This window comes from Falco naumanni, chromosome 5, assembly GCF_017639655.2.
Source record: "Falco naumanni isolate bFalNau1 chromosome 5, bFalNau1.pat, whole genome shotgun sequence".
Taxonomy (NCBI): domain Eukaryota; kingdom Metazoa; phylum Chordata; class Aves; order Falconiformes; family Falconidae; genus Falco; species Falco naumanni.
The window spans coordinates 36,499,587-36,514,408 of record NC_054058.1 but is presented as its reverse complement, the minus strand read 5'-3'; the positions used below and the strand labels follow the sequence as shown (position 1 = coordinate 36,514,408).

Genomic DNA, 14,822 nt, shown 5'->3' with positions numbered 1-14,822 from the left:
ATGTTTTGGTCACCCTGTTCTGCCAAGTCAAAGAAACTACATTTTACAAGCTATATGAAAGGAATAACTAATTGCTAACAAGCCTTTCTAAGATTGCTTCTGTAGCACTAATAATAAAGGAAAGTTAACTTGTCCTGCTGAAGTAGACACATTTTTCTTTTAATAGCATTACTGTAACGGATCAGAACCAAACTTAGCAAAGACAACCAGTGCTCACTAGAATCTGTCTAATCACAATCTGTTTTCCTGTTCAATATTTGGCCTAAAAGGACACTCAACAAAAGTATTGTCAAGAAATATCTAAGGCCTAGTACATGCAGATAGTCCCCTCTGAATGTGAAAATTTACACACCTGTGAACATAAAAATAACTATGATATTTGATGTCAAGGACACCTTTGCATGTCTCTCAAGAAATAAAAAGCTTTATCAGCTTGTCTTAGCTATCAGTAAATAAAAGGTGAGACATTTTAATCTAAAACAGGGAAAGTATACACGTTTTCCTTCCAGTGCTCCAGTTACCATTTGTCCTACTGTCCTATGCTTGTAGCAACACCCATTAGAAATACATAAACCCAGCTAATTAAACAATCTCATGGCCTTAGTTCACATTTTGTTAGGGTAGGGTTTTGTTCTTCACAAATAGGCCACCAACCTGCTGTAACTAACCGGTATCTCTGGCTGGCACTATCTGTAGAAGGTGACTTGGACTGAAGAAACATGGGAGGTCAAACAACTTCAAGTCAGAGGAACAGAATTTCTGAGCATAAGCATGTTCCCAGGAACAGCCAAGCTTCCTCTTCTGCTATCCTCTGGCCTCATACCAAGCATGTTACAGAGGAGGAAGGTGGTGAGCCACAGAAATCAAGATGAGTTGACTAAACTGATCAAAAACTTACATGTGGGAGGGACAGCAAGCATCGGCTATTGCACTCATATGCTTCTTTGTGTCTTCCAAGTTCATTTAAGGAGCGGGCTTTCCGGAAGAGTGCTCGGATATTCTCCTTGTCAAGACTTAAAGCCTTCTCGCTGTCTTCCAGCGCTTTCTCATACAATCCCTGCATGGAAGAGACCACCTCGAGTCAGCTGAGGCACAGCAGACCAACCCCTCCTTCTGTGTGAATGCAAACATTTTATCTCCCAGCAGGAAACAGGAACACAAGAGGCAGCTGGAAATACATATATTACTTCATACACAGACCAGCATACAAACACACAAAACTGAGAGTAATACAACATTTTGTTAAGTCTTGGAAAACTCAAAACACTCCAAAGTCTGTGAATGCCAGAATTAAGGCTGCTTGAGCAACCTTATCTTGTCTGCCCCTCTGCCTTGGGCATGTTACATTTGACAGTGTTTGATTATGTGACTGCTTGCTAATTTTTCCTCATGGTACTCAGCCTCATTACGAACAAGACGGACCTGCTCTAGGGTTGTGCCATAAAAGAAAGCTGTTATATACCTTAGGAAAATGGAAGCATGCAGCCTTTTAGAGCCTGAGCATTTCAGAATCCTTTTCCATACGTGTGCTGAAAGTTCCATCAAGACCCAAAGCCTTCTCACTGTCTTCCAGTGCCTCACTTGAGGATGCAGGAGCCTCCAGAGCAATACTCAAACAGTATTCCAGAGACATACTCCGTGCCAGAAGGCACTGGATTGTACTAACTCCTCACCAACGTGGACCAGAACTCTACTGTCAGCACCTCAGGCCTGACCACCTCTCCTTCACATCCTTCCTCTGCTCTTGCAAGACACCACAATAGTGGGGAGATATGAGAGTTTTCTGTCTGTCATTTCCTCCAGTGTTGGAACAGGGAGCAGACAAAACCAATCGAAACCCCTCTTGACATCTTTTCCAATTGCATGGCACTGCAACCATGCTGTCCTCCCCGGCCCCTGGGAATGACTTGGGAAGGCACTCACCATGGCAAAGTAGCAGGCAGCCCGGTTGACATGCAGCTTGCACAGGAGCTCCTTTGGGATAGTTACCTCGTCAGAGGCTGCGTAATCTGCCACATTCAGCCCTTCTACATACTGTACCAGCGAAAGCTTGAAATCCTTCTCTCGAAACAAATCATTGCCCTCTGCAAACAGGTTTCTCACCAGCTTCTGCAAAAAGGCCTGGACAGTAGGAAGACAGCAAATAGACTGAAGTGGATATTCAGAGGCAGGAGAGGCTTCCCAATTTCCCATTCCTTTCCATATGTTTTAGCAAACTTCCTGCCCACCAAGATTCTCCTGCCTCCCCACACTCCTGTAAAACATCAGTCTTTTAATAGAGGAGAATAATCCAGTCAAATCTCCTTCTTGAACACTCAAGTGTCTTCTCCTTTCCCTGAAAACTCTCATTGTCAGAACCTTAAAACTTTTAAGTTACAGACAAGTTGTGACAGACCATTCCATGCTCTCCACTTTTGGTATATAAACTAATGGCTGTGCAACAGAACAAATCTTGCTAAGCAGAGGGTTCCCAACTTCAGAAAAAAAAAAATTCATTACCTCATAATCTTCTTGTCTTAGGGGTAACGTGGACCTGAAAAAAAGAAGAGAAAATGCTTATGAAAGAGGCATCCATGCAAACAAGGGCTTTTGTCTGAAGAAGAAATCATCTTTCTGGTCTTGTGCTGATGATCTCAGTAAATTACTGAACATTTTATCACTTCAAAGGCAGCTGATGCAAAAAGAACACAATTAGGGAGCATTATATTCAGTGGTGGCCACAGTGGTGTCAAGAGATGGTCAGGTCCCAAAGGGATTTGAGAGTAGAGGAATCTTATTCTCAGCTATTTTCTGCACATACACGATCCTCTGTAAAGTGCCTTTAGACAGCCATCTGAAAAAAAAAATCTTCGAGAAAATCCCATGAGAGGCTGGCATGGAGAATACAAACTTAATTTAAGTGCATCTGGCTCTAATGAGAGGCACCAGACTGGCACTCAAAGACCTCCTCAAATCCTTTGTGAGACCAAAGACATACAGTGATAAATGCTCGATCACTTTGCTCTGTGTTAACTCAGCCACATGCCTTTAAGCCTACATCACAAAGGAAAGGGAGAAAACATTGTAGGTTTGGGAGGCCATTTAACTCCACTCCAGCTGTCTTGGCCAAGGCTGCCAGGCTGCGCCACAAAACCGGCAGTGCTTGTGTGGATAACACCTACCCCACAACAGCACTGAGACTCAGAAGGTTCTGTTCTTCAAATCAGACCATCCAAGACATCCAGGCTTGGTCCATATATACTTATTTTTTCTCTTAAAGGAGAAAACAATAGGCTTTAGAGAAATCCTTAGCACCTTCCATAGCTCTCCCCACCTTTGAAATACAACATTGTATAAAGATCTTATTAGTCAGAGAATTATTTTTTTTTTTAGATTTCATCTAATCTAATCCTCATCTACTTAAAATTAAGTACAGGAAATGCCATGGCTTTGTAAGAAACATTCATGCTGCTTGTAAAATTGGACTACCTCTTTCACATCAAAACAAGCCAACAAATGACATTCAGAGTTCAAGATACACTCCAGATGCATGAACACCACCCTGTATTTCTAAATAATTTTCTTTCCAGGAACTTGGTGCATTTTTATAAATGTTGTCAAAATAAACTTCACAACTGTCTCTCTGAAACTGGGTTATCAGTGCCACTTAGTCTCAGAGAGGGGTGAAAATATCATTGCCATGCCACAGGATACAAATATGCAATATGGAAGATCTGGCTTTTTTTCCTATTTTAGAGGCACAGTTTTCAGTCACAATAACTGCAGGACTCAAAGCAGACCTTTAAAAAAACCCCAAACCAATCTGATTACAATCTTGCTCTTCCTTACTCAGCACGGAACCTGGACCCAAGTCTGAAGCCTTTACTAACCCAAACATTGGAGGAAAAAACACTACTACAGTACTTTGTAAGGAAGTACTTGGACTTGCAAATACTACAAAAGCAACCACTTAAAGCCCTAAAAGGTCAAATGATATTCACAAAAGAATGACCTGAGGCACCTACTAGACTGGCAACTGTAAAAGAGCCTAGGTCATCTATTTCTCCTATAGGCACCATATGGGGGTACCTGGCAAGTCATTTACCTTGCTTTCACCACCTACAAAACAGAAACAGTACCTTCCTTCCTAAGAAAGGTGGGATAACCCTGTTGAGAGAGCACTTTGAGATCTTCACACTGAAGATGAAGTAAAAGGTCCAAGTACTATTAGCATTATGCTGACTATAAAGATCATCCTGGAAATGCAGTGGACAGCAAAATGCAAGGAAATTAAAATGATAGAATTCTGGGTTTAGAGAGCTGGCAGGACAAGAAGCACCCTGAAGAATCATAGTGAAAATCCTCAGGACCAGTATCTCTTTCCCATGCAGCAGACCCAAAGCGGGAACAGGGGAACTCACTTTCTGCCATCCTCAATACAAAACCAACTGCCTCCAAAGCCACAGGAAACAATGAGGTTGTCCACTTACTGAATGAACTGAAGTCCTTTCTCTATTTCTTGTTTTCTCTTCTGTCTCTCCATTATAGTTGCTGCAGAGGAAGAAGAAAAAGAAACAACACAAAATGAGTAATTTTAGGTCTTGCTGACAACTAAGCAGCACACTATTTCGTGTGTGCCTGAATTTACTACTAACAAAATGTTCCAGACCAGATGCCTGAACACCAAAGCCCATGATTTATCCACACTGCAGATACAGAACAGCAAGCGGCTCACTACCAAGTATCTGCTTTTTCTCACATGCCAGGATACATGGGCAAAGAGGAATGACTTCAATTTGAGCTCTCTACTTAGGCTGCCAGTAAATAAAGCAATGAGAACCAACTGTTGTCATGACTGCCTTCTAGGAAAGGGAAAAAAAGTAATAATCAACATTCCCTCTGCACTGGCAGTCATTTCAGGAATTTGTGCTGGGACCCTCCCATGATAAGCAATTTTAACCACCATTTATCTAGCCCAGATTTAAACTGGTTTACTGCATGACATATGAAACAAGTAATCTGTAAAAGGTGTGTGGAGGCATATCACAAAGAGGGACACAAAGGAAGGAGATGGAATTGCTTGTCACAGTCCACATAAAAGGACAGAGATTAATCTATGTAATGGGAAATTTTGTGCCGAAAATCAGTAGGCAAGAGCAGCACAGACTTGTGAATGCTCCTTTGGAGAGGGAACAGGGCCCCATCCTGCAGCTGTTTTAAATTGGGATGGGCAGTGTCTGAGGAAGGCTCAAGAGAGAGTTATGCCCACTTAGTCAGGGACACAAATGGGTGCAATAACTTGTCTGGGTTTGACCAAACGGGTCTCTGCAAGCACAGACAAATAAGTAGTATGACAGAGCCATTTTGGAGTAATGTCCCTTTTCTCAACTAAAATGGACTTGAATCACACCATAAAATACATGAGCTTCATCCCCTGCAGTTGGAAGCAAATCTTGGAACGGCTCCTGTCTGACCTCTCCCCAAGGCACACAGGTCTGCCATACAAGAAAAGAATAAGAAAGGGGAGAAGGGATGATGCTTTGTGGCAAAATAAGAGTTGCTGGTGACAGCAAATTTCCCAGCCTTGCTATCAACCAGCTGTGATTACAAACAATGCTCAGCATTTGAAGACATTTGGGGACAAAGGCAGCAAGCACAGAAACACTGAGATGAGATGGAGCTCAAGACTCTGTACCTTCCCAGCCTGGGGATCACAAGAAAAACAAAAGTAATTTCTCTACACTACAACAGCTTGGAGAGCATTATTGCCCAGCTGCCTTTTAGATTAAGACCATCCTTATCGTTCTACAGTATCTATATCACATTCAGTCTGAAATAGGGTGAAGGGACCTTTAAGGTATGTGAAAATCAATCCTGACAATTCAGCAAGCCCTTATTGATTGTGCTCTGCACCATGCAAAATGTAGAATTGATACCTGCCCTTTACCAAGAAGGAGAGTTGGGGGAAGGGGAAGGGCAGGAGTGAAAGACCAGAAAGAAGTGGTAGCAGAGGGAAGCAAGAGCTTGAGAGTGACACTGTACAGATCATAAGTCATCACACATTAAATCTGAGAGCAATCTAGTCCGAGCAGCAGGTAGAAGATCTTAAGCAGCTGCATCTGGAACAGGATGGGCAGTGCAGCAAGAAAGGGAAAGCCAACAGAGAAGGTGAGTGATGATCAGTATCTCTGCAAAGGCTTTTAACAGAAGTGATGCAGGTAGACTTCAGTACAACACCGACAGAAGGCCTGGAATGATTTATAAATAGCCTGGATAATGAGCAATCGGGAAGAAAGAAGGAATTTTAACAAGGAGACAGTGAGGTTAATATGATTACTAATGCTACAGGCAGACAGGCTTGAGGGGTAGAAAAAGAGACAGAGGCAATTAATTTGATACGTCTCCTTGTATGAAATTCTGCAAAGGCAAAAGAAGAGAAAAGGGACAAGATGAAGAAGAGCAGTAGGAACCATTTCCATCTAGACAGCATGAAAGCCATGAAAGAGGACAGAGCAACCCCAGGGCACTGTAGGAGAAGTGCAAAGGCCAAAAGAGACAAGGGTGGGGGAAAAACCACCACGGAAAATGACAAGAGATAAATGAAGGGGCAGAGGGCAAAAGAGTCAAGTGGACCCTCACAAAGAGTCCTAGTGGAAAGCACAGGGAGGAAGGAAGGGTTTCTAGCTCTCTGGTCCCCAAGTGCCTGAAATGCCCCAAACAGCTTCACATCGGACCTCCACACATGCACCCTCTGCCCATGGTCCAGGAGCTCCAATTCAGCTCGGGTCTAGGCATACTGTCTTGTCTGAGCTGTACTGTAGCTGGACCTGTTCTCAGTCCTATCTCCTGGACAAACCTTGGCCCTACACTGCTGGTAGCTTGTCTCCAATCCTGTCTCTGGCACCATCTCCTACTGCTGGACTTGCTGGGTGCTGGGTGGATCCTGGACCCAATTCACCACCTCATCTTCTTTGAGACTGCTGATGGATCCCTGCTATCAGCATCTTGTTCTGTCTGGGCTGTTCAGATACAGTGGGACTGTACCCTAGTTAGTGAGGGCACTACTGGTGGCTGACATCACCTTTGGCTACTAGCTTATCCTCTCTGGAGGAGCAACCTGGCTCTTGCTGCTCTCTGACATGAGCCATGACAGAGAACAGAAGTCAGGAAAGTGAAGCGGCAGCCCATGGATCTGATGGAAAGGGAGATTATTGGTGACTGTGGGGAGAGCAGTTGGTGACTGTGGGGCGAGCAGTTTAACACTGTCCAGTCATTACAAAGCAATGGCTGCACTCCAAAAATGTTGTGGCACACCTTCACAATTGTGTATATCCACAAAACAGATCATCACCTCAAAAAGCTTCTGATACGCACAGCCTACTTCAACTTCTGCTTCTGAACTCAGCTTTTGAAATGCTACTGCAAGGAGCAAAGAGGAGATCAGTACCTGTTCTCATAGCTGCCCTGAACCCACTGCTACAACATCCTACACAGCAGGATGTGAGCGTGTGTTACAATGAGAACTAGTTACTGTTGCTTGCCCACAGAGAAGGGCATTCATCCATTACTGACCAAAAGCTGGAGTGGAGCCAAAAGACTACAGGGAAAGGCTCCAGAACGTCTGCTTCCTAGAGTTACCCAACTCTTTCTTGTATCCTCGATCTCCCCTTGTTTTTTCTCTCCTCACCACCACTGCCACAGCATCCAACGTGTATCTTCATTCTTGCTTTATGTGGATGGCTGACCAACTTACTGCATCTCTGCAAGTCCCACAATACCCAGCAGCAGTTTTGATTCTTGCTGCAAAACCGTCATAAAAAAACCACCGCCATGTCCTGCACGCTGTTTACTCTCTGCAGTCCTACCCTCATCTTCCACAATGAACATTCTCCAACACATGACCCTCCATGCTCTTCTTTAGACATAACCCACAGGCCTGACCTCCTCTGCTCCAGACTGTTGCTCCCTGATACTGCCCCATACTCCTCTCTCCTTACAAGTGGGCGACCAGCTTCCTCTGCTAAAGCTCTGTCACGCCTTCAGGCTTATGTCATGACTTTGTACATAAGACTCATCTTCTCATGGCACCACCCTCAAAACGCACACTGCATGCTACTGCCCTAAGAACTTCTTTCACATATCCTGAGAATGAGCACCTTTCCCTCTGCATCTGACTCCATACCAGCACCCTCCTCCATGCATGGCAAACATCTCCCCTGTCCTGCCTGCCACACCACTGCTGGAGGCTATCATTTGGACTCCTTCTGCTCTTCATACCTCCTTCCCTGCCACCTCCCTGGCAAACTCAGTCACTTTTGTCTCCCCTCATCACTCCAGCCTCTTCACTGAGTCTCATTTGACCCTTGGACCAAGCTGCACACTCATCATGCCAGCAAACCCAACACATGGCAAGCCACCCATATGTGCAACACCTCAGTTCTGCTGACACCACACCATGGCTACTGCATAATTAATTGTAAGCTCAGAGTCTGTTTAGCTTTTCTTTTCTTGGTCTTCTAAATATTTTTAGAAACACAGCGGAAAACATTTTATGAAGCAGTGTGCCTAAGCGTCCCTTTTTTTTCCCCCCACCAAATCTGTTTGTCCAGACTTGTTTGCTCAAATCACCAGCAGAATTCGAATCCACAGTATTTATATTCCCACTTCAAAGCTCTTATCCTTTCAGTCCGGAGATGTTTATCCTCTCTGGTTCAAAATCTAGAAAGGACTTTATTCGTGTAGTTTGTCAATGAGTTACAAACTGTTTGCTAGACAGAAATAAAATGCTGCAGTCAGGCAAAATGGTTTTCTTGCCTTCAGAAGGAAGCATGAGCCAGTAAACAGGGTGACTCAACCACAAACTAGGTAGATACGCTCTACAAGACACTACAAGATGAACGCAAATACTTGAGTTTACCTTATCAAGGGCCTGGGTGTTATTCCCAACCCTGCTAGAGCTGAATTTGGGCAAAGTTTTTCATACTGTATTTCTGGGGTGGCAATGAGTTCACACTTGATCGACTTCCTGGCTTTGACTATAATGTTTCAGCCAGAAATAAGTGCGCCAAGATGCAAGTGGCAGGTTGCAGAGCTGAGATAGGAGCTCAGCCCCAGGCTATGTGCACCCTCCTCCGGGCAGCACATGGGGGGCTGCACCACGGAAGCATTGCACTGGCTGCAGTTTGGCCACCTCAGTGGTGCAGCAGGACAGGTAACCAGGCTCACACCGAGCACAGGACAAGCTGCACAGCTCACTACAAACATGGGTTCCCGCTCACTCCCGTGGCTGCTCTCTGCCATGCCCCCCTCCCCGGGTCTGAACGCTTCTCACAGCCCACAGCTATCAGGAGTCCCCACCACCAGCTCTGACAACCCTGTCCCTCTATACAGCAGCCACCCCAAGGCACCTCCATGACTGGTCTCCCACACCCCAGCGCCCCACTAGTCTCACTCCTGCCCCACGACACCATTTGGGGCGGCTGTCATCGGGGCACCACCAGCTTCACTCAGCAACACCTCCTGTGAATGCAGGGCAAGGTGGCAACAACCCACTCACCCCCAGCTGAAAATAAAAACAGTGACCATAAGTTTCCCCGGGAGGGGGCCAGAGGTGATGGCCAAAGCCTCAAGAGACCACTCCTGCCCTCATCACCCCATTTTCTGTTCTCTTCAGCCTTGTGCCCCACACATAACACCCCATGTATTGCAGGCCACCCCACGCATAACACCCCCGTGTACTGCCACCCCTGCCCCTGCCCGGGGAGCACCGCGGTGCGGCCAAGGAGCGAGGTGCGGGCGCGACAGTGATGCTCCCCATCCCTCGGCCACTTGCTCTCGGTTTCATGCCCACCGAGCTCGCCCTCCGCTGCCTCGTTTTAAAAATTAAATCCCGGGGCTGGCACCCACACGGGTGGAGCGGCAGCCTCCCGCTCACCGCCGACCCCGCGCACTAGGCCGCCGATCCCCGGCCTCGCCTAGCGGCCGCCGCGAACACAAACGCCACCTCGGCCGGCCGGGACGCAGAGGGGCCGGCGGCGCCTCCCGCACCCCCCGAGGCGCAGCCGGGCGCCAGCAACCCGGCATCCCCGCCATCCCAGCCCTGCTGGGGGGGTCTCTCGCGGTAGGATTTATCCAGACTTCTCCGGGAAAAGGAAAACAAACCAAAACATACTCTTCCTCCTTCCCCACCCCCCATCCGCTGAAATAAAAATCACACATCTGCAAGAGTCTAGGAGGCAGCTTTAAGATTAAAAAAAAAAAAAAAAAAGATAACCTCCCCTGCCACCCGGAAACTGTCTAAAGCATTAAAAATTTTGAAAAAAAAATTTAAAAAATCCCACAACCTTCTTATTAGATAAACTTTACAAGCCCCTACGGAAGATGCATCTGAAAAGCTATTTCACGAGAGCTTCTCTGCTGCTTCATGGGGTTTATACCAAACAAGAGGGGGAAACTGCAGCCTAAATAACAGACCTGAACACAGCTCTCAAACCTACAAACCACAACCTGGCACAAATGCAATTAATACTAAGTTTTCCATATAAACCCAGGGGCTTTTCCCGTAGCTATTCACTTTTAGACTACTACCACATTTTTTTCAGGGGGTGGGATTAGGATCTCTGACAATTATTTTTTTGCAAACCCCACATTTTCGGCGGAAGAAGGGGTTAGCTTCACAATCTCATCCATATTATTTTTCACCACTTTTTTTTTTTTTTTTACATTTGCAATTACACAACATTTCATCCATGCAGTTACTATCTGAAACCTTTACTTTCTAATGAGGCAACATACACATTTTCTTGTTTCTCGAGTCCACCCCTTTCTACACACACAAACACACACACACACACACACACACGAAATCGGTTTAAGACAAAAATAATCCCCCCAAAATATTAATAAAGGACTCACCTCTCCTCGGGTTTCCCCACACACTATGTATAAACTTTCCTTGATAAATAGTATTGTATTACTAGAGATATTATTAATGTATTATTACTAGAAGTAATAATAATAGTAAGTGCTATTTAATTATAGAAGGCAGCATTCTGCTTCTGGATCGGCTGCCCCTGCAGCTCCCTCCATGTGCCTCCTGATCTCTTTACTTTCATTTCCAGGTCTCGCTCGCTCGCTCTGAGCTGCACCAGCAAGAGAAAATGCCTCCCTGCATATCCTCTGGGCCCTAGAGGCTACCGCTTTCCATTACAAAAATTCACAAATCTTTCCCTTGTGGTTGGTTTTGAGATTCTTTAAGGTGAATTACGCTTAAAAAAAAAATAAATTAATGAAAGCGCTTAAGCAATTGAGACTCCATTCTTATTTTAATGCAAGATTTTTCTTCTTCCTGGTTGCCTTTGCTGATACATAAAATATACCCCAAAAGAAAGCAAAGCTGCCTCTGCAGAGTGGATACATGCATGCGAAGCGCAGCAATGAACTGAACTACAAGACCCCCCCTCCCCATGGGATTATCACATACGTGAAGCAGTGACCCTTTTGCCCACCCGCATACATTTGCTGGAAGGGGGCCAGAGCCATTGCTTATGGCACAGCAATTATCTATTCCAGCCAGACCTTACCTAGTCCACTGCGCACTGCTGAGGGGGTTCCCTGTAAATAAGATCTTCTGAAAACATAAATCTTTGGGTGGAAAGAAATATGCAGTGTGTGTACATATAACATTATTATTATATTATATACTATTATATATCTATTATGTTATATACTATTATACTATGATATATGTATGCACATGCATATATATTTTCATATTTATGTACACGCATATGAGTTTAGGCACTTTCTTGGAACTAGATTTTTGGCTTGTTTCCGTCCCAAATCCCTCAATATTTCTAGAAAGTGAACTGAATCTCCAGAGCAGCCCATACCAGCAGAGCCCCAGGAACACAGTTGCGGATGGTCAGCTGAGGCCCCCCAGCACGTTATTCTATCATGGGAAACGGTTGTGAGGACAGAGATATACAGATCACCACAGACAGGGGGTTCGTCCACCCCTGCCGAGCTGCATGACCATTAACTTCAAATAATCCTCTGAAATGAGGTTTATGCTCAGCTCCCAGCCTGGCCTTCCTGGTAGGATAGGTTTTTTCTCCCTAAAGGATTCTGTCTGCCATCAGACCATCATTTCCAGACTGACGCTGGGTTAAATTATCACCTCTTTTTCAGCGTAATCGGTTACATGTTTATTCCTCAGTGTCTCGCTCCTCTATTTACAGTGACCCAAAATAGTGTCACTTTCTGCTTTGCAGCTAAGCAACTCCGACAAGATTCAGAGGCAGGTAGAAGGGATCATCTGAAGTGTACTGAAGTTGTTTAATATTTAAAACATGTTGATCAGAAAAGGAAAGACTCTATTATATTGAGTAGGATTGGCTTCTGGCAGCTCTGTCAACACAATAAACTGATAATTTATGAAATATAGGCTGTGAATTGTAAAATGTACCATATGACACTGGAGAACACTGTCTTACGCTCTTCACAATATTTAAGCACAAGGAACTTTTTTTTAGATATTATGATCCAAAGATTGCTGTTATTAATGGCTAAGACAATGTTTATTTTTATTATCTCTTCAGCAGATTGGTTCTCTCTTATTTTCAGGCAATGACACTGTGACAATGAGTGGAGTGTAACCAAGATGGGCCTCTGCTGTAGAAGCTGTTGGCCAAAATGTACATTAAATGACAGTCTCTGTTGAGGGGTGGTGGCTTTGGGCAGAAGACAGGTGGAACAGGCCTGCATGGGAAAAGTAAACATGAGGAGACCAGACATGCCAGGGCACACTGGGAGGGCAGTCTCACAGAGCCACTAAGCATCAAATGAGGCCCAGGATGCCTCCAACCCTGAAGCACCTCTGAAAGGCAAGACATCACAGCTGGGTGAGAAGGCAGCAGCCTAGGAGGAGCTGAGGAGAAAGAGGCACAAAACCAGAATCTACACACAATCAAGAGTTATACTGGAATGAGCACTATTTTTTAATTCAAGAACATTCATTTTCAAGACTACATTTCCCAATCAAATGTCACATTATACTTCCACCCAATTTTCTTTGCTAAGACTGAGAGGTGTCCTACAAGGTCATGATCCAGCATGTACCACTCCTCATGAAGTAACATCTTTCCTTAGCAGTTAACACAAAGATTTTTCACAATTTGTAAGCATGGTTGTCAAGGTTTCATGTGCAGGCAGTCAGCAGAGACAAACCGCTGCCAATCCCTGCTATGAACTAGTTACAGTGTTGTAAAAATTACTTTGATTTGCAAAGCTATTCTAGGGAGAATGAATCTATGGACCTACTCTGCAAGGGCACAGTACACCCTAATTCCAATATAGCTGCATCCATAGTTAACTTTATTCTCACTCTTCTGGCCCAGGTAATTAGCCAATATTTGGGAGAAAAACAGAGAACGGAATCAGAGGTATTTAATATGATCCTGTTTATTGCTAAAGATCATGAGGAACTAATAATGAGTGCCAAGTACCTTGCTTATGTTTTTCAAGTTCAAGCTCCTTCTCAAAATCACACTAATTTATTTCCCTCACCTGCTCTACATTTTCTGACAGCTTTATGCTTCTCACATACAACCGTAATCTAGTTGGTGCCTCAGCTTCGTAATATTCTTTTAGTTGCAAGAGAAACTCCTCTTATTATTTATGGGTTAAATTTTGTTCAGTTTTCCCATCTGGCTGCTGTACCAGTTTATGGCTTTTATTCTTTCAGCTGTCATGCTCCATAAAGAAACTTAATTGCTTTTTGTATTCCCCCAGAACAAAGAAGGTCTACCATGCCCTTCAACCTCAACACAGTCTCCCAGGTCACCTAGCATTGCCAGTTAGTGACAGTCTTCCTGGGTCCATATAAGCATTTGGAATCGTTTCTCAAAACCACGGTTTGGAGAACTATGAGAGAATGAAAAATGCCTTTACAATATTTTGGGACCAAATAGAATAAATCCAGCCTATTACCCACCTCGGTACTGATCTCACCAGGTATCTGCAGCTGCCACTGGAAATGGTAGCTGTAGGTTGGCACTCTGAGAGGAGAGATTGGTTAAGAGGACCTGCGCAAACACTGCTGTAACAAGCAGGTGTATGCACAGCTCACCTTGTCCCATCAGATGTACTTTTATTTCTATACTCCACAAGAAAATGTCACACACAATGTATGCACGAAGCTGTCAAGCGAACTGATGCCTTTTGCATCCTTGAGTAGGGATGACTGCGCACTCCTGGATGAACCGCTTTCCTTAGCAGAAAGGTTTGTCTATTACATACAAGTACGAAGATGAGATCTGCAGGGCCATTATCTAAACAAGGCTTCACAGAAGGCGGCACTCATGTCTCATTTGTGGGTATCCGGGCAGCCTGCAGAGCAATTCAGAGCTCCTCCGGCGACATCTTCCTTGAGCGCCTGTTGTGACAGGGGCTGGGGTGCACACCACAGACCCACTCGGCCCTCTGAGACCAATGGCACAGCTGCCGCACCTCGGAGCCCGCGCCCTGGAGAGGCAGGTGCAGGGGTGGCCGTGGGCAGGGACATGGGCCGGCATCACACGGCCTCACCCGCACCACCAGACGCGGGCGGCGGAGGACCCCGTGCAGGCCGCGGCCCAGGCCCGGGGCCGCCACCTCACGGATGCACTCCGCGCCAGGCATGCCGGGTACTCCTCGCCAGGACTGCACGTCCCGCCGTGCCCCGCGGGTGGCGGCGCCGCGCGGGCCCCGTAGCCCCGCCCACGCACGGCGAGGCCGGCCGGCTGCGGCACGACGGCATCCGGCGTGGGGCGGGGCGGGGGCACCCCCGTAACGTCACGCGGCGC

At 45.5% G+C, this 14,822-nt stretch overlaps 1 protein-coding gene across 8 annotated transcripts in view; it reads right to left on the bottom strand.

Annotated features, from left to right (window-relative positions):
• The window catches only part of ZC3H7B (zinc finger CCCH-type containing 7B), a 52,542-nt gene extending 37,902 nt beyond the window's left edge, over positions 1–14,640 (bottom strand). For 4 of the 8 annotated variants that reach the window (XM_040594527.1, XM_040594531.1, XM_040594530.1 and 1 more), the window contains exons 1-5: positions 10,894–11,405; positions 4,470–4,530; positions 2,500–2,533; positions 1,924–2,121; positions 899–1,057 (exon numbers count right to left, since the gene is read on the bottom strand). In XM_040594527.1, the coding sequence (XP_040450461.1) occupies positions 899–1,057; positions 1,924–2,121; positions 2,500–2,533; positions 4,470–4,522 (444 nt within the window). In that variant the 5' untranslated portion in view covers positions 4,523–4,530; positions 10,894–11,405. Of the gene's footprint in view, positions 1–898; positions 1,058–1,923; positions 2,122–2,499; positions 2,534–4,469; positions 4,531–10,893; positions 11,406–13,972 lie in introns of those variants that run through there. The other 4 variants (XM_040594529.1, XM_040594532.1, XM_040594533.1 and 1 more) reach the window with 2 other exon arrangements.
• Positions 14,641–14,822: the final 182 nt, after the last annotated feature.